Below are 27127 nucleotides of genomic sequence, written 5' to 3' on the forward strand. Positions count from 1 at the left end.
TACTTTGTTCACTGATATACATTAATGTACATTAGGCACAGAAGCATTGTTCGCTGATATACAATTATGTATATCAGACATTGATGTACATTGGTCACTGGTATACATTATTGTACAATAGGTATTGGTGTACATTAGGCATTGCGTAGTATATTAGGCATTGACGTACACTGATGTATCGTGCATTGTATATTAAGCATTGATGTACATTTTCACTGATATACATTGATGTTCAACAGGTATTGTACATTCGAGCCCGACACGAAGAGCCTGCTCCTGCACCTATTGTCTATTTATTTTTTATGTATTGGTGTACATTAGTACATTCGGAATTGATGTTCACTGTGCAATGTCCATTGATGCATATTGTTCACTAGTATACATTATTGTACATTAGGCATTGGTGTACTCTATGCGGTGTGCATTAGGCATTGATATACGTTCAGCCCAGTGACTCCAGTAAATGAAACGCGACTCACAGCACCGCCCAGCTCCTCAAACTCCGCCACAAACTCTTCCATGCCCCTTAAAGCATCTTAACCGTGATCCAGTGTAATGAGGCCGGGGAGAGAAAGGGAGCGGGAGGCCGGGGGGGGGGGGGGGGGGGGGGAGAGAGGGAGCGGGAGGCCGGGGAGAGAGGGAGCCGAAGCCGGGGAAGCGCGAGCGGGAGGCCGGGGAGAGAGGGAGCCTAGGCCGGGGAGAGAGGGGGCCGGGGAGAGAGGGAGCCTAGGCCGGGGAGAGAGGGGGCCGGGGAGAGAGGGAGCCGAGGCGGGGGAGAGAGGGAGCCTAGGCCGAGGAGAGAGGGGGCCGGGGAAGAATGAAACCCGCGCTCCCACAGACCGCGCCTGCCTCCAGCCAATGAGCGGCCAGCCGGCAGGAGCCCTGCCCACACGCGTCACTCACACCAACATGTGACGTAACCACGGTCAAACGTCATTACGTCACCCATTCCTTCTCCAGCGATGCTGCCCGTCGCGCTGAGTTACTCAAGTCAAGTCAAGAGAGTTTAACGTCATGTGTCCCAGATAGGACAATGACATTCTTACTTGCTGCAGCACAATAGAATATTGTAAACAAAACTACAGAACCGTTCAGTTCAATATACACTTGAATAAGCAGATAAAGTGCAATAGGCTGTTACAGTTCAGTCTGTTTGTTGGCGAGTTTAATAGTCTGATGGCTGCAGGATTGAAGCTGTTCCTGTCGAAGATGTAACCGATTTCAGGCTCCTGTACCTTCTGCCCGATGGTAGCGGAGAGATGAGTGCGTGGCCAGGATGGTGTGGGTTCTTCATTATATTGGCTGCCTTTTTGAGGCAGCGACTGCCATAGATCCCTTCGACGGAGGGGAGGTCAGAGCCGACGATGGACTGGGCAGTGGTTACAACTTTCTGCATCATTTTCCACTCCTGGACGCTCAGGTTGCCGAACCAAGCCATGATGCAACCAGTCAGGATGCTCTCTACTGTGCACCTGTAGAAGTTAGAGAGAGTCCTCTTTGACATACCAACTCTCCGTAGTCTTCTCAAGAAGTAGAGGCGCTGATGTGCTTTCTTTATCATTGCATCAGTGTGCTGGGACCAGGAAAGATCTTCGAAAATGTGCATTCCCAGGAATTTGAAGTTCTTGACCCTTTCCACCATCGTCACGTTGATGTAAACGGGATTGTGGGTCCCTATCCTACCCCCTCCAAAGTCCACAATCAGTTCCTTGGTTTTGCTGGTGTTGAGAGCCAGGTTATTGTGTTGGCACCATTTGGTCTATCGGTCGATCTCACCTCTATACTCTGACTCATTCCCATCAGTGATTCGTCCCACAACAGTGGTGTCGTCGGCGAACTTGATGATGGAGTTCGCACTATGTCCAGCTACGCAGTCATGAGCATAGAGTGAGTAAAGCAGAGGGCTGAGCACGCAGCCTTGAGGTGCTCCCTTGCTGATTGTTATCGAGGATGACACATTTCCCCCAATACAGACAAACTGTTGTCTGTGGATGAGGAAGTCGAGGATCCAATGCAGAGGGGTGCGCAGTGACCCAGATCTGAGAGCTTGGTAACCAGCTTGGAGGGGATGATTGTATTAAATGCCGAACTGTAGTCAATGAATAACAGCCTGACATATGCGTTTTTGTTGTCCACTTTGTTGTACTCCTGCATTTTGTGTCTACAACAATCAAATGGCTTGCTTGTAGCAACAGCACAGAGCATGTCACAGAAACATGCTAACATGCGTTTATATATTACATTTATGATATATATAAATGATTTATGATATATAACATAAATGTCATATATAACATAAATGTCATATATATACATTTTGTCTTCAATTTTCATTTTACACATTTTAGAGGGTAGATTTAGAGACAGTTTAATTTAATTTAAAGGGGAAAAAAATGCATAGTTTTAAATAATAATAATTGAACTAAATGTTGCAAGTTCCCGGCGTAAATGACAATGAGACACTCTTCCCCGGTGTTGTGTGCAAAGATCATAGAGGAGCTTTGGTTGTGTGTGTGTGTTGGGGGGCTGCTGGGGATGAGCCAATCACGTAATGAAGAATCAGCCTTGGGGCGGGGCGGGGCGACACTGTGAGTAGCGTGGGGTCTGGAGGTAGGAGACTAGTGGCTGCAGGGAAAGGCGGGGAATAGGGGTGATCGACACATCGCACGACCAATGGGAGCGGGCTGTCGGGGGGGCGCGGGCGGAGAACCAATGGAAGGTGGGTGTGGGCGGGGAATGGCGATGATCGACAAATGTACGGACCAATAGGAGGTGGATGTAATATCCCGGTAGACCAATAGAACCGAGTTGTAGGCGGGATATGCTGACGATCGGCACTACGGTGGACCAATGGGAGCTGGGTATGGGCGGGGATTGTGGGTGACAGACACATCGTTGGACCAATGGTGGATGGGAGTAGGCGGGAAATTATGACGACAGGGCGGGGAATGACGATGATCCACATTTCCGTGGACCAATGGGAGCTGGGCTTGGGCGGGGCGTGGGCGTAGGCCAATGGGGCATGGGCGGGATATAGCGGAGATGGACAGCGCGCTGGACCAATGGGTGCGGAATGTGGGCGGTCCAGTGACGGGGGCGGGGAGTATCCGCCCAGTGTGACGGGTCTCCAGGAGGACGTACGGACGGCGGCTCGAGCCGGTAACCATGGCCGGAGCATCTGCCTGGGTCGCCATATGTCGCTGCCTCTATCCGTTGTCCGCGCTGTTGCTACTGGCGGTGCATCCGCTGCTCGTGCCGGCTGTCATGCCCGTCACCGACCTCCCGCCACCCCACAACCGCTCCGCGCCGCCCGGGGCCCACGGCAACGCCACCACCACCGCCCAAGCCTCGTCCGTCGCCACCGTCCTCGCCATGCTGCGCCACTACCCCGCCCTCGAGGGGCTGGTGCTCGCCTCCTGCGCCGGGGCGCTGCTGCTCGTCGTATGTCTGATGGTCAAAGTGTTCAGGTGACTGGGGCCAGGGGGGAGGGGGAGATGGGCGTGGGGGAAGGGGGAGACGGTGAGGGGAGAGGGCATCAGGGGAGAGGGTGTGAGGGCAGGGGCGTGGGGGCAGGGGGAGACGGTGGGGTGGGGGGTATGGCATCAGGTGGCATCAGGGGAGAGGGTGTGAGGGCAGGGGGGAGAGGGGCGTGGGGGCAGGGGGAGACGGTGGGGTGGGGGGTATGGCATCAGGGTAAGGGGTGCACGATCAGGGTGGAGGAGGGAGGGGGCGAGGGGAGAGTAGGGTGGAGTATAAATGGGATAGAGGAATAAGAGGTGAGTGACCAGGGGTGTGGGATCAGGGGACGGTGAAGGGCTGTGGGGTATGGAGAGGTCAGGAGAGGGAGGGGGGATCAGGGGAGCGTGGTAGTGGGAGAGAGAAGGATGAGATGTACGGTGTGATCAGGAGTGGAGATGTTGGGGAGAGAGTGTAAGGTATAAACAGGAGCGGGAGTGAGGTTTTAAGGTATGTCTTTGAGGTGGCAAAAAGTGGAAAGGATGAAGCAGGAAATATTGACCTTAGAGCCCTGACATATGTACACTTGCATGCCTGTGGTGAAGTATTTTTTGAATGATCAGGAAGGTAGTGTTACTGTAAAGCAAGTTATACCAGCTGCAAACGAGTGGGGGAAAGAGATAGTGAAACTGAAATGTTGATAAAAAAAACAAGCGCCTGTGTATGTTAGTGGTGTACATCTGAGTAATTGATGTTACAATACAGCTCCTTTTATTGGAGAGTTTGTAATTTTAGTATGACAAGTTTCCAATGTACACTTGTAATTGTAATTTGGCCATGAAGGAATAGTAAATAAGGGTTACAACAGAATAAAGACATGATTTGTTGTACACTTACATGTCACCTGTTGGAAGGATGAGTTTCGTTTATATCTGAAAGAGGCAACTATAAGTCGGAACCTGAAAGACACACAAGGTAGTTGTTAGTCATAAGTGTTCTTCTCTAGGTCATTGTTTACTTTAAGCTGGGTGTGGTGTTGGTACGTTTAAATTACGAGCCTTGAACAGAAGATTCAGAAACACAATTCCAATTTACCATAATGGCAGGGGATAGTAACAAATGCTAGCATTGCAGGTTAGTCTTCATCTCCAAAAATAACAAAAAATATTTGCGTTCATGGATGAATTGGCTATGAGCAGCAGATTTAAAACATTTGGATGTTCTTTGTGGGTGTAATCAAGATGCAATTTTACCACTGTGCTCTTGACGTATACCTTGGCATCTGTTCTGTTTGGCTCTAAGAATGTATTGCCACACCTGTTAACATTCCAATATCATTCCCACCTTTGTTTCAAATGGGTGACTCGTGCTATACCTGAATCATGGTTGAAAATGAGGTTCAGTGCGCATCAATTCCGGTCAACTTATTTTGATAATTGAAATATCACGCTTCTTATCTCTTTTGCTCCCCAAATGTGTGTGCTTTCATGACACTTGTTTTAAGAAGCAGAGCTATTTAATTTGTAGATAGACACGAAAAGCTGGAGTAACTCAGCAGGACAAGCATCTCTGGAGAGATGGAATGGGTGATGTTTCGGGTTGATGCACTTCTTCTTCTGAAGGGTCTCGACCTGAAACTTCACCCATTCCTTCTCTCCAGTGATGCTGCCTGTCCAGCTGTTACTCCAGCTTTTTGTGTCTATCTTCGGTTTAAACCAACATCTGCAGTTCCTCCCATCACTATTTAATTCGTATTGTCTTCTCCCCATTCCATTATTAACTTGGGTAGTATTTTCAATATTGGCTGTTAAAATTCCTGAAAAGAAATGAGAGCATCTGTTTACAGCTACATCAAGGCTGTTGCAGTGTAAACATTTTAATTAATCCTTAAATAACTGGAGTGGTAGAGTGTTTGAACCACCGGTTTGCATTGATTCCAAATAGTTGAACAGAGGTGGAAGCAAATTTCGCCAACCTGCAGGAGGAACCTTTTGTCAGTTGGAATGTGGCCAAGCAATTGGCAAGATGAACTGTCGCCCTTTTTAGAAAATAATTCAAGTTTATCTTGCTTTAGTCAGCAAAGTCAGCGGTCGTGCCTATTGGTCATATGGCAGGAATAGCAAATCTCTAAAGTTCTAGTTAATACCTTTTGCAGGATGCATCCAATACCTACTGTAGAGTAGCAAGAGCAGGTGGGTAACCTGCTTTTTCTGTGTTGATTCAAATGTTGATACTCTAGTGATAGTCCTGGGACATTTGTAATTCTCCAATTATGCGGTGGCATTTCTGCAAGTTATTGTGATTCATTTGGAGTCAAAGAGCATTGAAACAGGCCCTTCGGTCGTATTTGCCGTGCCGACTAAGATGCCCCATCTGCACAAATCTCACCTGTCCATGTTTGGCCCATATCCCTCTAGACCTTTCCTATCCATGTACCTGTCCAAATGTTGTTAAAATGTTCCTATTACCTTTTTAATGTACAGAAATTGTCAGCTTGATGATAAGATCATAAATGATAGGAGTCGAATTAGGCCATTTGGTCCATTCATTCATGGCTGATCTATCGCCCTCCAAACCCCATTCTCCTACCTTCTCCCCATAACCTCTGACACCCGAACTAATCAAGAATCTATCTATCTCTGCCTTAAATATATCCACTGACTATGCCTCCACAGCCTTCTGTGGCAAAGAATTCCACAGATTCACCACCCTACTACCAGTGCTGTTCCTGCCATTTCCCCCGTTAAAGAGGTAAATGTATAGAAACACAAGGAACTGCAGTTGCTGGAATTATTGTTGGTGTAACTCAGCAGATCAGGCACCATCTGTGAAGGGAATGCACATTTTATACAGTACCCTCCATAATGTTTGGGATAAAGACCCATCATTTATTTATTTGTCTCTGTACTCCACACTTTGAGATTTGTAATAGAAAAAATCACATGTGGTTAATGAGAGGGGTGAATCTGTGGAATTCTCTGCCACAGAAGGTAGTTGAGGCCAGTTCATTGGCTATATACAATACAATTCAATTTATTGTCATTTGGACCCCTTGAGGTCCAAACGAAATGTCGTTTCTGCAGCCATACATTACAAACAAATAGACCCATGACACAACATAATTTACATAAACATCCATCACATTGCTGTGATGGAAGGCCAAAAAAACTTATCTCTCCACTGCACTCTCCCCCCCGATGTCAGAGTCAAAGTCAAAGTCAAAGCCCCCGGCGGGCGATGGCGAATTGTCCCGCGGCCATTAAAGCCACGCCGGGTGATGCAAGGCCGCACACCGGGTTCTTGATGTTAGAGCCCCCGGCGTGCGCTCGCAGTCCCGCGGCCATTCCAAGCCGCGCGGGGCGGTGCTGTAAGGCCCCGCTCAGGTGCTCTTCAACCCCGCAACTCGGGCGGGAGAAGTCGCCGTTGCGGAAGCCCTGAAAAGCGGTCTCCCTCCAGGGACCCGCGGGCTCCCGGTGTCACTGTCCGCCAAACCCGCAGTTGCAGCCTCCGAATCTCCGGGGGTCGGGTCGCAGCAGCGTCCACCCCAGCTCCACCCGCTCTGGACTCGGCCAGCTCCGCGACGGTGAGGTGAGTAGTTGGCACCATAGCCCCCGGTCTTCCTGTTGGAGGCTGCTCCTCGTTGCAGCCCCAACGACAACGGAGACCCGACAAAGAAAAGGTCGGGTCTCCCGTGCAGGGAGAGATTTAAAAGTTACCCCCACACCACCCCCACCCCCCCACACACATACCCCAACAAAAATAACAAAAACTACATAAAAACATAAGACATAAAATAATAAAAACGCAGACGGACTGCAGAGGCCGCTGCTGACGAAAGTCGCGCCGCCCACCGAAAAGGAGTTAGATGTGGCCCTTGTGGCTAAAGGGATCAGGGGGTATGGAGAGAAGGCAGGGATGAGATACTGAGTTGGATGATCAGCCATGATCATATCGAATGTGCAGGCTTGAAGGGCAGGGCCGAATGGCCTACTCCTGCACCTATTTTCTATGTTTCTATGTTAAAGTGCACATTGTCAGATTTTAATAAAGGTCATTTTTATACATTTTGGGTTCACCATGTAGAAATTACAGCAGTGTTTATACATAGTCTGCCCCCTCCCCCCCCCCCCCCCCCCCCCCCCCCGCCCCCCATTTCAGGGCACCATAATGTTTGGGACACAGCAATGTCATGTAAATGAAAGTACAGGTGCACAACCTTTTATCCGAAGATCCAAATAACGAAAACCTCCGAATAGCGGCCATTTTTTCGGTCCTTGAAGAAAGGTCCTTGAAAACGTTCACCGAGGGCGGCCCGCAGAGGTGACAGCAGAACCTCCGGTCGGTCCTCGAAGAAAGGGGAACTAAATCCCCATTCATAAAAGAGAAGGTGAGGGTATATTGCGCGGGAGGGTTAATAATTGACAATATGCTGCTGCCTGCCCGCTGAGTTAAAAAGTTCCCACGGTAGACTCACGATACACAGTGTTTCGTGAGTCTTGCGTGGGAACTTTTTAACTCAGCGGGGCAGCCAGCAGCAGATTGTCGCTCGCTTCAGTTTCACCCCACCTACACCCCTCTGCTTCCCGGCCATGTGTGTGACCCCTTCCCTCCCCTCTCCAGCTCCCCGCCCATTGCACCGGCGCGGGGGCTTTGCACTGTCACCGGAGACGTCAGGACCAACGGGACAACGACCCCCAGGCCCACTGCAAGCACGGAGATCCCAGACACCCACAACCAGCAGCAGCCCAGCCCCGTTCCAACTCCAGAGGAAAACTGCAAACTGGCCGGAGACGTCAGGACCACCAGAAGCCGTTCCCCGAGCTGCGCCCCCTCATCGGGACACCGACCCCCAGGCCCACTGCAAGCACGGAGATCCCAGAGACCCTCAGCCAACAGCAGCCCAGCCCCGCTCCAACTACAAAGGAACCTGGGTTGCGGATGACGGGGCGCAGCTCGGGGCATCGTAGGGGCCCATCGGGGAGCGGGTTCCTGTTGGTCCTGACGTCTCTGGCCACCTGCCATCCTCCGGGAACTGTACCACCCTTGCAGGAGAGTGGGGTTGTTTGCAGTTGCAGAGGGAGGGGGCAAGGGCAGTTCCCAGTCCACGGGGTTGGCCGGTGACGTCAGGACCAACGGGACACCGACCCCCAGGCCCACTGCAAGCACGGAGATCCCAGAGACGCACAGCCAGCAGCAACTCCAGCCCAGCCCCGCTCCAACTCCAGAGGAACACGTAGGGGCAGAAGCTGACGGTGTGCAAGGTACGTCTTGTTCTTGGGGTGGCGGATGAGGGGGCGCAGCTCGGGCTGTGGGCAAACTGCCACTTGTCGCCGTAGCGGCCCATTGGGGAGCGGATTCCTCTGGAGTTGGAGGGGGGTATTGTGCTGTTTGATCGCCCCCTGCTATCCCAGGGACAGGGAGACACAGCGGCGTTTTAGACTGGTGCGCAATCACTTCCAAAGTTCTGCCCACACAGTCAGTACACCTCTCCTACACTGCATTTCATACAAACATTTATTCTGCAAGAAAAAACTACATTGAAGACTCAAACTCGCGACCGAGTTTACTGCCGGGATCAAGGCGCAAACTCGCGACCTTGCGGATATGAGCCGAGCACTCTACCACTGAGCCAGCCATTAAAATCTACGCTAAAAAAATTCCATTCCGAAGACCGACAAATTCTGAATTACGAAAAGTGTCTGGTCCCAAGGCTTTCGGATAAAAGGTTGTGCACCTGTAGTCCTGTTTAGTATTTTGTTGCATATCATTTGAATGCAATGACTGCTTGAAGTCTGCGATTCATGGACATCACCAGTTGCTGGGTGTCTTCTCTGGTGATGCTTTGCCAGGCCTGTATTGTAGCCATTATGCTTGTTTTGGGGGCTAGTCCCCTTCAGTTTTTTCTTCAGCAGATAAAAGACATGCTCAAATGGGTTCAGATCGGGTGATTGACTTGGTCACTCAAGAATTTATCATTCTTTAGCTTTGAAAAACTCCTTTGTTGCTTTAGCAGTATGTTTGGGATCATAGTCTTGCTGTCGAATGAACCGCCGGCCAATGAGTTTGGAGGCATTTGTTTGAACTTGAGCAGATAGTAACGTGTCTATACACTTCAGAATTCATTATGCTACCACCATCAGCAGTTGTATCATCAATGGAGATAAGTGAGCCAGTACCTTCAGCAGCCATACATGCCCAGACCATAACACCCCCACCACCGTGTTTCACAGATGAGATGGTATGCCTTGGATCTTGGGCAGTTCCTTCTCTCCTCCATACTTTGCCCTTGCCATCGCTCTGATCTAAGTTAATCTTCATCTCATCTGTCCACAATACTTTTTTTTCCAGAACTGTGGTTGCTCTTTTAAGTACTTGGCAAACTGTAACCTGGCCATCCTATTTTTGCGGCTAACCAGTACTTTGCATCTTGCAGTGTAGCCTTTGTATTTCTGTTCATGAAGTCTTCTGCAGGCAGTCGTCATTGACAAATCCACACATGACTCCTGAAGAGTGTTTCTGATCCGTCGGACAGATGTTTGGGGATTTTTCTTTATTATAGAGAGAATTCTTCTGTCATCAGCTGTGGAGGTCTTCCTTGGCCAGCCAGTCCCTTTGCGATCAGTAAACTCACCAGTGGGGTCAAGGAAAGAGCGTTCACGTCGCGGCCCTATTCTCACCAATCTTTTCACCACCACGCACAAGAAGTGCAAGACAGACACCATTGTATGCAGATGCTGAGAAGTGTGTTCAGCTCTGGCTGAACAACTTCTGATCTTGTGTGTGGACTCGATCAGAAGAAGAAGCTCACCAGTGCTCTTTCTTCTTAATGATGTTCCAAACAGTTGATTTTGGTAAGCCTAAGGTTTGGCTGATGTTTCTAGCAGTTTTATTCTTGTTTCTCAGTCTCATAATGGCTTCTTTGACTTTCATTGGCACAACTTTGGTCTTCATGTGATAAATAGCAATAAAAGTTTCCAAAGGCAATGGAAAGACTGGAGAAAAGACTAGGTGCTGAGAGCTCTCTTATACCTGCAATAAGGAGGCAATTAAACACATCGAACCAGTACAAACACCTGTGAAGCCATGTGTCCCAAACATTATGGTGCCCTGAAATGGGGGGGGGGGACACTATGTATAAATACAGCTGTAATTTCTACATGGTGAAACCAATGTATAAAAATACCCTTTAATAAAATCTGAGAATGTGCACTTTGACCAAATGTGAAGTTTTTTCTATTACAAATCTCAAATTGTGGAGTACAGAGGCAAATAAATAAATTATGGGTCTTTATCCCAAACATTATGGAGGGCACTGTACAAACTCCTTGCAGGAGCAGCAGATAAAATAGGCCGCTATTCTTCTCCGCTTTGTTTTCTTGAACCCTTGTGTTCGCTCCCATTTGTTTAATGCCATTATCAACAAGAAAATTGGGACTGAGCTGCAACTTGGTGCAAGTTTTGTGACAGTTAGGATAATGAACCTTGTTGAATCACTGACAGTCAGTGCTGGGATGTGTGCTTGCTTGGTGTGGCCTCCCGACATTATGTGCCCTTCGTCTGTAAACACTAGCATTCGTGTTAGACTTGTATTGGTTTTCTGAAAGGTGGAACAGGTGCTGGAGGAACGTGGAGGTCTGTTCTTGATGCAGAGTGGGATCAGTCTGAAGAAGGGCCCTGACCCAAAGCGTCACCTGTGTATTCCCTCTCCAAATGCTGCCTGACCTGCTGAGTTCCTCCAGCATTATGTGCTTTGTTCAAGATTCCAGTATCAGCAGTCTGTCGCCTCCATTTGTAATAATAGTTCTTTTTCACAGGTCTAGAAGAAAATATAGGAAAACAAGGAAATATGACATTATTACAACACCAGCAGAAAAAGTAGAAATGACACCACTTAATGAAGAGGATGATGATGATGAAGATGCAACTGTGTTTGATGTGAAATACAGCAGGTACAACTTGAAATATTGTGATAAATTTTAATATTTAAACTTTTTTACTTGAATGTTCTATAAACCATTGGTCCAATTCTGAACACCACACTTTATGGACAATTTAAAAGTTTTAAGAGGATGTAATAGAAATGTACTAAAAATATTGCAGGGGTGAGGGACTTCATTTACATGGATAGACTGCAGAAAATGGGTCTGTTTTCCTGGCAGAGGGAAAGTGGCATTGGAATCTGAAGAAATACTCAAAATCATGAAGGGTATGGAGAGAGGAGAGTAGTTTGTTCTTAAACCATGGGAAGAGGATGTAGAATTAAAGCTATTGGCAAAAAAAAAGTAATGAGGATAAATCATTTTATCAAGCAGCAGCTGGCCAGTGTCTGCAATTCTCACTGAAGGCAGACTTGATAAAAAAAACAGGGTGAGTATCTAAACAAGAATTTCCTGTTCCTGGTGAGAGTTTTGGAGAGTGAGAATAGTTGGATTGCTCTTACAAAGGGCTGGTATAAAAACTAGGGGCCAAATTGTCGCCTCCTGTGCTATAATCAATTTTCCATCACTAGAAACCAGTCTTGGTCAATCACATGACAGCTCGGTTGTATCACTGTGTTCCTGAAGCCAATATGTTTCCACCTGTCCCAGTGCAACTACAATGATATCTGACCAAATGAAATAATTCCCAGGTACACTAATTAACTTCAGCCGATTGCTGTTGTGGTTTTCTTGATCAGTTTAATACTCTTAACAGATACTATCTCGCCAAATACCTACTCCGATTCCTTGTTGGGATTCTAGTAGATCTTGTTTAAAAGAACTGAGATGATGTAAGAATGACTGTCCTTGACATTAAAGCAATGTAAAGTGGAGCTTCAAAGAAGCTAGCTATTATTGTAATACAGTAACCTATTTCGTAAAGACCATCAGATGTGTGAAATGGGAATGTAACCTCTAAAACGACAATGCAGTCCATGTCTGCGTACAACAAGACCTGGAAAACTGATGCTTTGATAAATAACCGGAACATTTACACCAGCAAATCACCATCACCAGTGGGAGAGTCTGAAGGCCTTTTGTTAGCACTGGTTTACCAGATTTCAACATTAATGCCCTATACATGGTTGACAATAGCCACATCAGACGGGCATTTCTATTGTGACATTCATACCGAATCGTCAAACACCAGTTTACTATCTCCATGGAGCAAATAGCAAGTCCCGCAGCGCAAATCTGTGACTAGATGTTACACCATCCTAGATGAAATGGTTCATCTTGCCCACTATGGCTGGGTTATGTTGCAGAGAATACATCCGGAAACATTTGTTGAGGCTTCTTCAGCATCATCCTCATTAAATCCAACTTTAATTGCCTAGATGGTCAAAGGTAACAGGCACACAAGAGCAGGACTGTTCAAATACCCCTTTAAGTTGCACTTCACCTGGTCGTATATTGCAGCTCGGCATCCTAGAATATGAATTTAACTTGTCTCTCAGTAGTACATGCTGTGAACATTCAAGATGGCTCACCTTCAAGGCAAGTAGGGATAGAAATAAATCCTGGCATTGCCAGTGATATTTGTAGCACAAAAATAATCACTTGGGAATTATGATTAATTTTAATACTTGGGTTATTGAGAGAATTTTCAGCTTCCAAGTGAATAAATAGCTAATTTTGGAATAGCATGTCTGATAACCCATCACCCCAAGAAAAACAGCATTTGAGCTAAAGTCACCATTCTATTTTAAGTGGGACCTAGTTAAGTTTTTGCCTTTGGCATTGAAAATCAACACAATCACAAGATTGAAATGTAAATTTAGATAAGAAAAAATAATTAGGCACAGATTAGGCTTCGTGGTTTTCGGACTCTACCAAACATGTTGTGCATTCATTTAATGCCAATTTTCATTGTTTTTCTTTCCCACAAAGTAGAATCTAACAATTTGTCCTGACCTTGCTCAGTTTAAGTCCACAGGCTTGCAAACACAAAGTAATCTTGTGGGAGAATTCTATATTTGGAATACTCATTAGGACTCACTCTCTCTCTCATTCTCTTTCATTTCACCTGAGGTACTGTTTAGCTAATAGATTTGAAAAGATAAAGAAAAGTAGATTAGGTTTAACTACTTTACACAAAAAAATGTTGGTGTACAAAGGATTCCAGGGGATCTATAGATGGGTTTTCACAAATCTAAAAAGATTTGCATAGATTATTTTATGAAATAAATAATGAACGACGGGGGCATATTTTAACTTGTGGATTCATTAGGACCGGTTTGGGCTGTCCTATACAAATTTAATTTTCAATATTTCTCTGTATCAAGCGTAAGAAGTGTAATCTTATCGTTCTGAGCAGCACTTATTCAAATCTTGAAGAATACATAGAAACCAATTTCAAATGTCTTTTAATGTCATGTGTACCAATTAAGGTACGGTGATATTCGAATTACGTTCAATTTGCCTTCTGTTCTCAAAGTTAATGGATAAATTGGAGCCTAATGAGGACATTTGAAGCATACTAACTAAAATAACTTCCCTGATTATCCCTGCAGTAAATGATTCTTATAAACTTGTAAATATCAATGTAAAACGTCAATTTCAGTGTAATGTGCTTCTATCTGAATTGGAACTAAGTGGCTTTTAACAGAACTGGCTGTTGGACTTTGGCAGCAAATGGTTCCAATATGCAAATTAAACTACAATATCCTCATTATATTTGATAATTTAATCAATAATGGCCATTCAGAAACCAGCTGTTGCCAACTTAGTGAATGATTCTGACTTCTGATATTGTTCTTGTGCATCATTTCCAAAACACTCCATTAGGTCATTAAAAACTTCCAGTCTATAGAAGAAATTCAATCATCAACATTAAATGTAGTGCAGTTCAGCATTTATCCAAGCAATTATTTATGTAATAGACAGTCAGCACAGAAACGGACCTCTCAGCCAACTTGCCCATGCCTACCAAGATGCTCCATCTGCCTGTGTTTGGCCCATATCCCTCTAAACCTTTCCTATCGCAGACAGCTAGAAGACAGACTTGATAGACAGAAAATCTTGGAACAAAATGTCTTTTGTGGTGAATAAGCTGATTCCTAATTCCAGAAAACTTTTCTTTTAGATAGGTACAAGGATATGCAAGGATGTGGATTCATGGATGCAGAAAGATGATATTAAGTTTCTCTTGGATATTGTTGGCTGGTGGGCCTGTTACTGTGGTGTACTGTCCACGTTGTTCCTAAAGGCTTGCTGGATAATTCACAGCATCTGCATGTTTGGTTTTTGACAGAGAAGTTAAGAAATAAAATAGCAACAAGTTAAAATAAAGTGCAAAACAAAATGGGCACTTGGATGCCAATTCTCTACAACAACCAAAATTGGTGCATGTGATTGGCAGCATATTCTATTTTAGATAATTGCTTTACATAGTCTGGCAACATTTTCAATTGAGTGGACACTTTATTAGCAATAATCTTTCATGTCCAAGTTTTATTTATGCATTTTTCTTAACTACTTCTGCCACTGAAGGCTGTTTTCTTTTTTAAATCTGATCTCTGGGGAATTTTACTTCATAGTTGATTTCACAATGAGGAACTAGATTTATATTATTCAAGTGATTATTTTCCTTCCTGGTATTATTAAGTAAAGATTTATTTCAATTCCCCTTCTTGCATATATGCCCTTCCATTTAAAGTCTTGTTTCAACCATTTATGTGCACGCCATACGCAAGAAGAAGAACCATTTGACTATTATTGTTAAGAAGGTTGGCTAGGTTTTTTTATTACTTTTTGACATACTTTGGAGTGTGTCCAAGGTAATTAATTAGCGTAGTCTTTTGCTTAGTTTTAGTTTCGTTTATTATTGTCAAGTGTACGAGATATAGTGCAAAGCTTGTTCTACGTGCTATACAGTTAAATAATGCTAAACATGAGTACAATCATACACAAAGTAATACAATTGTAAGTAGAATCTCTGCTGGAACAGCACACAAAGATTTGTCACATTTCTAGTCTGATCTTGCAAGTTTCAAGTCTCTGAAAAGTTTGATCTTGGTCCAAGTATATGAAAGTTCTTATTTTTGCACTTAAAGGCCTGGTATCCTTGCATCAATGGATCGATGAAGTAGGAATTGGCTTTCAATGTTCTGGTTCAATTTACGCACCCTAACTTGTTCTTGGAACTGTTCTGTATTACATGGAGGAAGTTCTTGAATAACCAGAATAAAGTGTGCACAGATATTTTTAATAATTAGTAGTTCAAATTTCCTGCAACAGCACCCAAACTATAAAGAATAAACATACACTGAAAATAGTGAGCATTAAAGTACAACCTGCTGACAGCACTGAACACAGCTTAGGCAAAGTTACCAGATAATACTGATACTATTTCTGAAACCTTGCCTCCCATGCTCCCAGTGTCCCACACCAAGCTGTTCCAGTACAAGTTGCAACATCTAGCTGACAATATGTAAAATTGCCCTGGTATTCTTGTTCAGTAAAATCAGAGCAGATATCTTCTAATTATCACCCAACCTAATTGAGACTAGTCTTCTTAAGTCTCAAAACACCGGTCCTGATATTATACTTGTTTAAACAACCTTTTCATTGATGTCACTTCTTGTTTTTCCTTGATCGCCTTGTTCTGGACTCATGAGATGAGAGGTGGGATGTGGCTGCCATGATATTAACGCAACGATTAACTGGGCGTGGGATCAAGGAGCCTTGATAAAACTGAAGTAATTGGGCATCTAAGATTAAAATCTCATCTGCATGAAAGAAAAAGGGGCAAGTTTTTTTAATACAAAGAGTGGTGGGGGCCTGGAACGCATTGCCAGGGGTGGTGGTGGCGGTAGATACCATAGTGGTGTTTCAGAGGCTTTTTGGTAGACACATGGATATGGATAATGTGCAGGCTTCTATTGGATCTCCCCATAACCTCCGGCATCCAGAGAAACTGATCCAGGTCTGTTCAACTGCGACGCTTGATTAGTACGAGTGTCAAGGTTTATGGGGAGAAGGCAGGAGAATAGGGTTGAGAGGGAAAGATAGATCAGCCATGATTGAATGGTCGAGTAGACTCCATTGGGCCAAATGGCCTAATTCAGCTCCTATAACTTATGAATTGATGAAAGTTGTGGTTGTTGGAACTCGGTCATCTCAGGCCCTAGATGTAACTGTGGGAGCTCATCAGGACACTGCCATAGGCCCAAGCTGCTTCATTTTTCTTTAAACATTGTCAGAAGTAGGAATTTTGAAAATTGATTGGTTCAATTCTATTTATAATTCCTCTGGAAAAGAAGCATGCTCTGCCTGTTTGATGCACGGCCAAGTAAACCTGGGGCATGTAGAAGCAAGAAACTGCAACTGCTGGTTTAGGAGAAGGGTCATGAACCGAAACGTCACCTATCCATGTTCTGCAGAGATGCTTCCTGGCCTGCTGAGTTACTCCAGAACGTTGTGTCTTTTTTTGTAAACCCACAGTATAACCTGATAAGGGACAAACAATGTTTGAAGTGCATGCCCCAAACAGTGATTTTTTTTCCCCCAAACTTGAGAATTTAACTACCTATCCTTGGTATTTGCTTCACTGAGTTTCCCTCACCTTCACAGCTTGGGGTTACCATTGGCAAGAGGTCAACTAGGCCAGTCAAACAAATAGTGTATAGGAAGGAACTGCAGATGGTGGTTTACACTGAAGATAGACACAAAAAGCTGGAGTCTCAGCGGGAGAGGCAGCATCTCTGAATAGGAGTGTGGGATGTTTTTAGGTCAAGACCCTTCTTCAGACACAAGGCAGACATTCTTCAGGTATGTGTAGCCATAACAGTATGTTTGTAGTTGGGATAACGATTTCCCCTCCTGACACTCCACAGCCTTCTGCCATCTACAAAGCACGAATCAGGAAAGCAATGGAGTTGTCTTTGTCTGTTGGCACGAGAGAATCTCCAACGCTCAAGGCTTGGTACCAACTAAGACATGGCGACAATGCAACCCACGTGATTAGTAAATTATTCTCTCCACTGTTAGCTCATCATAGCTGCAATGTGTACCCGCGACAAAGCACACTGCCCATGTTCACCTAACTGCTCTGTCAGCACTTCCCAACGCCAGGAGCTCCATGTTTCAGTCACGCTGTAATAGGAAAGATGTTGTTAAGCTGGAAAGGGTGTAAAAAAGATTTACAAAGATGTTGCCAGAGCTCGTAGCCCAGAGCTATGGGGAGAGGCTGAGCAGGCTGGGATGGCATATGATTTTATAGAGTTGTGTAGAGATGAACAAAGTAAATGCACAGTCTTTTATCCAGAATAGCAGAATCAAGAGCCAAGTGGACAGAGATTTAAGGTGAGGGGGGAAAGAGTTCATACGAATCTGAGGGGCAACATTTTTACACAAAGGGTGGTAGAGATATGGAACTACCTGACAGAGGAGATAGTTGGATTATCACAATGTTTATGAAACATTTAGACAGATACATGAACATGTTAGTTTTAAAGGGATATATGGGCCAACACGGGCAGGTGGGACTAGTGTAGATGGACATGTTGATCGGTATGGGAAAGTTGGGCCGAAGGGCATGTTTCCATGCTGTATGACTCACTAATAAACCCTCCTTGTGAATATATTATCCTTCCTTGTGTCTGAGTCAAGGCCCAAGAACTTCCATCCCAAAGCATTATTCAAGTACTTTCACAAAGAAGTCTACAGCAAATTGAGTAGTTAGCAGGCTCACCACTACCATCACATGGTTTGTTGAGGGCGGGCAGTTAAGGGTGACGTTCTCCATTATATTTCGCCCCTCAAGGATTTTTGTAAAAATAAAAGTTCCCAACGGACCTGCTCCACGATGCTTGTTCCTCCTTGCCTAGTCAATGCGAGGAAGCAAATGAGAATTTTCCCATCTCCCACCACACACCTTCATCATCCTGTGGGCTTTTGAAATGCCTCGGGTTTAAATTTCTTATCCTTTATTTGGAATATCATTAAGTTTGCTGGTAGCTATCTCCGTAACCAACTTCAGCAAGAAAATCTTTTCAAGACGTGCACATTTCCATTTCTGGCCCATTTTGCACCTGTGGTTTACCTTGTTAGTTGCGAGGTCATTATTTGTAATTATAAGGAATTTTGTCCAAGCCTCTGCCTTGTAACATCATCATCTCCCTTTCGGTCTCACTCCAAATCCTTTAGGATTCTCTAGAAGTCTAAATCGTTTTCCAAGAGTTTGGATATCTGTTTTATATATCAATTTGTGTTTAGTGTCAGATATTGTCTTGTGATTCTTTTGTGAGCATTTGGAGGTTTTACTGCAGTATACTTTATAAATATCACTAAATGTTCAAGGTTAGTAGTTTAACAATTGTACTGCGGCAGGAAGATAATGTTACTTCTGGGATCTGTGTGGGGATTATTTACTTTAATATGTGCATTAATGATTTGAAGCTAGTAGCTGGCAGTTTACACATTCACTGCTGATGCAAATATGGTTGATTTGAGTAGAATGAAATAAACCACAGAGAATTTGAATATTTTAGCTGGAAATCGAGCAGAAAGATCGCACCTTAGATTCAAAGTGGTAAAATGGGGCTTTTACAGCAGTCCCCAATGGCAGTGAATTAGTTAATTGAATGTTGAGATGTACCAGGAGGTAATTAAAAAAGGCCAAAATAGTGAAACAATCTAGCTACATAATAATTTCTTTGAATAGTTCTGGTCACCTCAGAATAAGGATGATGTTGGAATATTAAAACAATGGATGTTGAACTATTAAAACAATCTCAAAAAAAATTAGTAAAGTTATTGAGGAGGGATGAGGCATACATTTCTAAAGTAGACATGTTTTTTGCTAATAGATGGCAGGTTGTGGTAAATTGATTAATGTTTCAGCCCAAAGGGGCTGCTTGACATAAACCATGACAAGCCATTTCACTGGTCCAGGTGAGGACCACAAAGCGACATCTCTGCTCAAAGTGCAGGTGCACAGAATACTGATGCCGCAAACAGCATTTCAATGAGTGAACAGTCAAGTTCCAGGGAATGGGTGAAAGATGGTATTGATTTAAATGCAAATTTGTTTTTGAAAATAATAATACTGCTGTAATTCAAATGGTGATAATATAGTTGAGAGTAGCATGCTTGAACCAGTGATACCTCGTGACAAGAATTGACCGCATGAAACGGTATTTAAAATTCATCTGAATTTACGACACCTATACTTTGGGCTCTTGTTTAATTTTGATCAAAATTAACCTTGCCCAGATTATCATTCCACCACTCAAGTTGTTATCTAATATATAGTTGCAAGCTTTAATTACAAGATAAACTAAAGTAAAACAATCTACCTTGAAGATGAGGGAGTGGAAACAAAGAGCAGCAGATGCTGCTTTACACCAAATGAAACAATGCCGGAATAACTCAGCGGGACAGGTAGCATCTCTGGAGAAGAGGGATAGGTGATGTTTTGGGTTGGGTCCCTTGTTCAGATTCAGGCTTAAAGGTGAAGTCTATGCGGCACGGTGGCGCAGCAGTAGAGTTGCTGCCTTACAGCACCAGAGACCTGTGTTCGACCCTGACTACAGGTGTTGTCTGTATGGAGTTTGTGCATTCTCCCTGTGTTCTGCATGGGTTTTCTCTGGTAGCCCCGGTTTCCTCCCGCACTCCAAAGACGTCAGATTTGTAAGTTAATCGTCTTCAGTAAAATTGTAAATTATCCCTCGTGTGTAGGATAGTGTTAGTGTGCGCTGATCGGCGCGGACTCACTGGGCCGAAGGGCCTGTTTCTGCACTGTATCTCTAAACTAAACTAAATTATTGAATGCTTCATTCTGCTGCTTTTTTTAATGGAATCTGGCTAGATACTCAAATTCTAAATAATACTGGTTACAATTTTTCTGGATATAAAATAATCAGTTTGAAGCAGTGCTGACAGAAGAGGATGATTGTTTAAAATTCCTGGAAGATAATGACATTTGTTTCTCTGACCTTTCTTCCTTTCTTTCCCCAGGTGAAGGTTTGTTGGAAATGCCCATTACATGGATGGCCAATCGCACTGTGCCAACCACCAGCCACAATTACCATCTGGAAAAACAACTGGGTTCCACTTGTCATCTGTGTTAACTTTTCATTCAGTATCTTGCGTAAGAGACAGAAGTGCAAAGGAGATTGTTACATTGTCATCAGCAGCACAATATTCACGTCTGTTTCCCATGGACTTTGTAGAAAGATTTTTTTTCTCTCCAAAACTCAAGATATTCGGGTGTACAATTTGAAATGCGTAGTATTGTATCTTATGGTAGAAACTTTGTATTTATTCTCTATCCAGAATATATTATCAGTACCACAATGCTGAGGTGAAGTGGAATATAGATTTAAGTGTTTTGCTTGGATACATTTTAGTTTATTCTTTGATTTTAAAAGAATATATGTGTGCCACTAGGTCATGATAGCTTTCAGAAACAGTCGCTTGATCTGAGCGTACAGTATAGAATACCTGCTGCTGTGTTGTGCTTTCAGAATTCAGTTCTATTATCAGTGAAACTCCATTTTGAAAGTGGAATGCAATGCACAGCCGCTACTTTAGGTGCATGTTTAGCACAAGCAAGACAGGGCAACTTTCTATTCCCTGGTTTCTAAACCAAACGTACCTACAGTTGGACAGGTTAACATTGCCTCTTCAGTTGGGGATCAATTGACTAACAATTGAATTTGTATGCATTGTGCACTCTTGATGTGGACTAATCAAAATGATCAATATAAGCAGAGTAAAAACGGAAGCGGTGAGTTTTCTGACGAGCTGGCTTAATATTTATAACTTGGGCCAATTTGATAACTTGCTTTTGCTTTTATTACACGGGTGCACAATGAATTAGAGCTACATAAATGCTTTTCCCAAAGTCGTTTACTGAAATATGGATCCAGGTATTCAATTGTAGTGGAATGACATATCAATTCATTCAAATGGTAACCAAGCTCGGCTTGATGTATAGAAGCAAGTCCTGTTATAATTTAATAACGCCTTTCAAGTTGAGTTGAATTACTCTAATCATTTCACATTCAGACAATACACTGGCTGACTGCTTTCTTGAAAAGAAACATACTGTGCTCCAGCATGAACTTTGTTGAGGGTGGGTCACCTGCACTATTCTTCAAAGGAAATCATGCATTACATAGCATTGTTGTTGCTGGTTTACATCATGAACCAGTACTATTAAATAACAGGGAAAGCAACATCATGCCAGTCGTGGGTTCCAATACCTTTTCACTTAGTTGTGGTTTTGTTCAATGTAAAAGTTTCCAGCACTGACTCTGATGATAACTGACTTGTTACCAGCATCCTATTCAAATATCTCACAAGTCGTAATGTTCTTTGCAGGCTGAACCTATAATTGGATGAATGCAATCATAAATTTCTCAAATTTCTATTTTACTTTAATTTTGATGAAGGGCAAGAGATTTTCTACTGTGTAGCAAAATTCATATTACACTCGTTTACCACAACACTACATATTGGTCCTAAAAAGATGTTTCTGAGATGTTCAATTTTATAACTATTAGCTCAATTCTATTTTATTTTGTTAGCTCAAAGGAATCTTCTGGTGGTAGAATATAAATATATAGTATACTGTGAAAAGAGGGGGTGGTATAACAAAAGGTGATTTTATCGGAATTCTTTAAAGAAAACTTAAAGCACAGTGTCTACAGACATTTTAATCAGTTCTCTAATTAGATTTTGGCCTCAGTGAAGTGGAAAAAAAGATGTTGGCACAAAAGAAAATGCTTAAGCAATGTTGCACTAATTCTGCAAGAAGAAGAATGCTCCTACCTTTTACAGCGTGTTTTAATCTGATGACCCAGTACTAAAGAGCATGACTGAGAAATGCAGCCAAGCCCTGCTGGAATAACACGGCGAGTAAAATCGGCTGAAATATAATTTCTATGGAAAGTTGTAGTTGTTAGAACTCTCTTCCACTGCTGCCCCCATTGGCGAAAACCCAAACTATTCTTTCGGGATGTTACTGCCTAGAACCAACTAACTTGGCAGGTCAGTTAAATTATTACTCTGTCAATACCTTATAAACCACTCTTGCCAGCTTTTTTTTGTTCTTTACACCTCCACATATCTAATGCTCAAAAGTCAGCACTGGTAAAGAATATCGATGCTCATTAATGGAGATTATGCCGCAACGTGCTTAAAATTCCCTAAAGTGCAGTCAAAGATAGGAGGGATGAAATCTGCAGTTAGACAATTTTCACATTATTTTAAGCGAGCATACTTCAAAGATTTTGTATCCTTTGCCATACCCTGCAATCCCGCCAATAGTACTCATTGTAGTCTGTCCTGAATTAGCGAGACTGGGTTCAGCAAACTTCCCTTTTCTACCCGCTATTTATTATGTGCATCTGAACATTGATTGAGAACATGACAGAAACATTTTCTGGCTAACAACTTGGTCGCTTTGAAGAGGTACCAGAGGATGGGGTCAGGATTAGTCCCTGGCATGTTGTCCCAACAAATGAAAAATTTGCTGCTCTTTGTCAAGAAATGTTGTGTAATCCCTTCACAATGTTAGACATTCTCTTCTAGTCATTGAGCTACACTTTAGAAATGCAGCCATTGATGCCGTCAGCACTTGTCATCAGCACTTGGATATACAAATGTCATCAGCACTTGGATATATAAAGTTCACTTTAGTTTATTGACACGTGTGCCGAGAAACAGTGGAAAGCTTTTGTTGCGTGCTATCCAGTCAGCGGAAAGGCAATACATGATTACAATCGAGCCATTCGCAGTGTATAGGTACATGATAAGGGAATAACGTTCAGTGCCAGGTAAAGCCAGTAAAGTCTGATCAAGGATAGTCCGAGGGTCACAAATGAGGTAGTTTAAGAAGATCATGGTTAAAGTAAGAAAAGTTGCTGACGGAATAGAGATTTAAGTGTGGAGCGATTGTAATAATGTGATTGAAGAGCTGCTACTGTGGCAAGCACGCAAATAATAGCCGGGGTTGGATGCCATCTTGGAAGCAGACAAAACGTGCCCAATTGGAGGAGATGGAACTTTATTACAACCATGTCCCTCAATGAGGCAATATTTGAGAAGAGAGATAATATTTAAGCAACAAGATTGAAGTCTCTTTAAACGGAGTAATGCGAGGACTGTCTTGAGAGGAGTAGGTGGGAGAGTATATTTGCCTTAACTTGACTTGGGAGTGGACAGAAAAATAGCCGGCAATCCTGGACACACACTCATGTACTGGGTATGGTTGCTCCTTACTCAGAGTAATCATAGTTGAGGGAGATCAGGTTGAGGCAGATACACATCTATAAAAAAATGTTCAATCATGACACATGACCAGTTTAAGTCGGGTTTAAGTGCCATTTTGTACAATATATTGACAATCAGCATCTCCCTGATCATTGACATTTTAGTCAATGGACCTTTATAACCTTTGTACAACCAATCTTTCAGAAGAACTTGGAAATGAACAGAAATTTTATGTGTTTGAAACGTTTAAAATCAGTTGGTAATTGCATCACTTTATTCAATAATGAAACAACCTTTGTCTTATGTTTACAGTTTGTGGAAAATAATATTTTGTCTAGATTTTACAGCGTATATTTTTCATTAGGAGTATTGTGATGCTTGTATTCGGAGCAGTTAGTTGGAGTTGCTTGGAGAACTGAATAGAGAACTGGAGAACGTTCATTGCAATGTTGTTTAATTCCTTCAACATGCCTTAAGTCAAAGTGAAATGAGCTTGTTGATGAATGAGGCCAGTCCATCTTCAGCCATTTGTAATACATAAGGACTTTTGGAAATTATTCACTTCTATTTTACTACTTGCAAGAATATAAGGATCTAGTTTGTAGTGACACACTTTTAAGAGATAGTTATATTATGGGAAGTTAAGGGAACGTTTTTCTCCTTTTTGTAATAGTCATTGGGCAAGATAGTTTAAACAGAATTTGAAGCTGACCATATAACTGAATTCAAAGGTGAAACTAAAAGTGTCTTGAGAGAGCACCAAGTTGATAGGCCACCTATCCTCCTCAACTTGGAGTCCTTTGTCTCATTGACATTATCCTTCATTCTTCTCCACTGTTGGCCAACCTTATTGATTCCCCTTATAGGATATCCCCCTCACTTGATAATCAATGCAGTGATAATCAATTCATACAACACGAACTCCACTGCACGTGTCTCCTTAGTATTTCAAAACCATTGTAGATACTGAGGACAGGTTAAAACCTTTTAAGCAACCAGAAAACAATGAATTTACAAAACTTGGAATACCTTACTGTGATTAACACTTGTAATCGATTTGTAAACTTGTGATCGGTAAAACAAGATAAAGCCACATAACCTTGCTGCCCTGTAAGGTAACTCTCTTTAATCGTTGAAGGCTTTTGTATTTAATTCCATTCAGGAAATTGCCCAAGAACTGAAGGCCATTGGAATGAACACTTCCTTTACTTTCTTGAGTTTAGGGCAACACCGTTGTGCAGCTGGCAGCTGCCTCTCGGCGCCAGGGGCCTGGGTTTGATCCTAATCTTGGGTGCTGTCTGTGTGGAGTTTGCACGTTCTTCCAATATCGCAAAAGATATGCAGATTTGTAGGTTAAATGCCCTTAGTGTGCAGGGAGTGGCATAACATAGAACCAGTGTGAACAGGTGATTGATGGTTTGTGTGGACTCGGTGGCCACCGGACCTGTTTCCATGCTGCAACTTTTCAATTCAAGTGCTGCTACTTGTGTGTCCTTTGCATTCCATGTATACAAATAGCCACCAGGTGGCATCTGTGGAACAATTGTGTCAGACTGATCCTTTCCAACCAGGGTATGCAGTCAGGCCCATCAGCTCATTGTCACGCCTGGAACTAGCACCAGAGACAGCAAGGGGATGGGAGAAACTTATTTCAAGCTTGTCCTGAGATTAAAACAAAAGTACAGTGTATTTTCAAGGATTCAAGCAGCTGCGGAGAGAAAGTTGGAACATTTCAGGTCTAAGATCCATCAGGCTGAGAAAGAGAAAATAAGCTGGTGTAGGTCACAGTGCAGGCGGGGGGGTGCAGAGGGTAGAGCAAAGGGAATTTTCTAGTGTAAAATATTGTAGCTATAGCTATTAAGGGGTGGCACGGTGGCGCAGAGGTAGAGTTGATGCCTTACAGCGCCAGAGACTCGGGTTCAATCCTGACCACGGAGTTTGTATGTTCTCCCCATGACTTTGTGGGTTTTCTCTGAGTGCTCCGGTTTCCTCCCACACTCCAAAGACATGCAGGTTTGTAGGTTAATCGGGTTTGGTGAAATTGTAAATTGTCCCCAGTGTGCAGGATAGTGCTGGTGTACGGGGTGATTGTTGGTTGGCACGGACAGGCTGATTCCCCGCTGCATTTTTAATGTCTAAAGTAAATGGGCAGTTTAGCTCCTTTGTGTTAACTACATTTCACCCTATCAGAGAAATTCCCTCAGTGAACATTTTGTCCCTCTAGATGCCGCCTGACTTGCTGAGTTTTTCTCAGGGATTTCCATATGCTAGTGGTCTTGGATTAGGTAGAATATGACATTGGAAAGTCATATTATCAATTAATTCCTCTTGATTTTGACTCATGGCATTAATCCTTTTATCAACATGCTGTGCAGCCACTTGCTTTGTCTTGTTTCCCAAGTAGATGACATTACACAATGAAAACATACTTTGAAGCCCCTTCTCTTTCTTTTGATTGATCAAATTCTACACTTAGAGATAAAGATCCTAAAGGTGGTGTTTAACCTTTTGTTCTCAGACTACACCTGAGTGGATTGTTTATTTGATGGAAAAGTCCCATCTGTAAGAATACTCAATTGCTAAGGTAAGGCAAACAGGACATTTTCAGGTTGGAGTTAAAATCGAGGGGGAAAACATTACATCCCTTAAGTGTGTCCAGCACTTTTGTTCAGGATTCCAGCATCTGCAGATTCTCGTGTCTCCACAATTACATGATTGTTGGATATTGTATTTTTTTAAATTATCTTCAAAGAAAGTAATTGTAAAGCATCTACTCCAAATGCAATCGTATGTGTATGTACTATTGAAATGGAACATTTGGCATCGCTGACAAACTTTGGACAAGTGGGTTGAGTATAATCACAGATGCATACTTGTACCTAAATAAGAAGGTCCCTGAATGTATCTTTCAGAGCATACAATATCAATTTTAATTCCTGATCTTAAAATGTTGCGTTCTGTTCTTTCTTACTTATTTCTGTTTGTTCTCAACTGATATGGAAGTGTCTTATTTCCCACATGTGTTGACCAAATGTATGAAGCTACTGATTCCTAGTGATTTTTAACCGTAAATTATCTTGACGCTTTTTATCATATCTAATCTACGGGGAATTGGGACAATTATTTTGCACTTTGACCTTATAATACTGTTACAGTACCTGTCTTTGTAATGATTATATAACACTAGTTTTTGAGTTGGACTTTAAATGCAACTAATTTATGTTCCATTTGGTATGTGTTACACTGGAGAATTATGAGTGAGAAAGCTCATGTTTGTCAAACTATATCAGCTTGTTTTATGTAGTTTCTGGAATAATTCACACTGGATTTTTTGGGTTGACTTTTGACGTCTTATTTGAAAAGAATGTAAAATATTTAGAAAATAATATGTATTATTAGCAAATCTCTGATTTGATCATCTTGTTGTAATTACTTAATCTAATCTGCCAATAAATATCTTTAGTGCATTA

At 43.0% G+C, this 27127-nt stretch overlaps 2 protein-coding genes across 3 annotated transcripts in view; one reads left to right on the forward strand and one right to left on the reverse strand.

Annotated features, from left to right (window-relative positions):
• Positions 1-603, reverse strand: part of ctc1 (CST telomere replication complex component 1) — a 70412-nt gene extending 69809 nt beyond the window's left edge. For both annotated transcript variants that reach the window (XM_033050311.1, XM_033050309.1), the window contains exon 1: positions 480-603. In XM_033050311.1, the coding sequence (XP_032906202.1) occupies positions 480-521 (42 nt within the window). In that variant the 5' untranslated portion in view covers positions 522-603. The remainder of the gene's footprint in view (positions 1-479) is intronic.
• Positions 604-3121: 2518 nt separating this feature from the next.
• Positions 3122-27127, forward strand: fam174b (family with sequence similarity 174 member B). The gene is made up of 3 exons (XM_033050518.1): positions 3122-3467; positions 11271-11405; positions 20397-27127. The coding sequence occupies exons 1-3, from the start codon at positions 3166-3168 to the stop codon at positions 20398-20400; spliced, it is 441 nt and encodes a 146-aa protein (XP_032906409.1). The 5' UTR covers positions 3122-3165; the 3' UTR covers positions 20401-27127.

The sequence above is a fragment of the Amblyraja radiata genome, chromosome 34 (assembly GCF_010909765.2).
Source record: "Amblyraja radiata isolate CabotCenter1 chromosome 34, sAmbRad1.1.pri, whole genome shotgun sequence".
Taxonomy (NCBI): Eukaryota; Metazoa; Chordata; class Chondrichthyes; order Rajiformes; family Rajidae; genus Amblyraja; species Amblyraja radiata.

Bases quoted from the DNA above. Each gene is read 5' to 3' on its own strand.
- fam174b (XM_033050518.1), top strand. From the start codon at position 3,166: ATGGCCGGAGCATCTGCCTGGGTCGCCATATGTCGCTGCCTCTATCCG. The intron at 3,468-11,270 runs GTGACTGGGGCC...TCTTTTTCACAG, and splicing joins CTGATGGTCAAAGTGTTCAG to GTCTAGAAGAAAATATAGGA.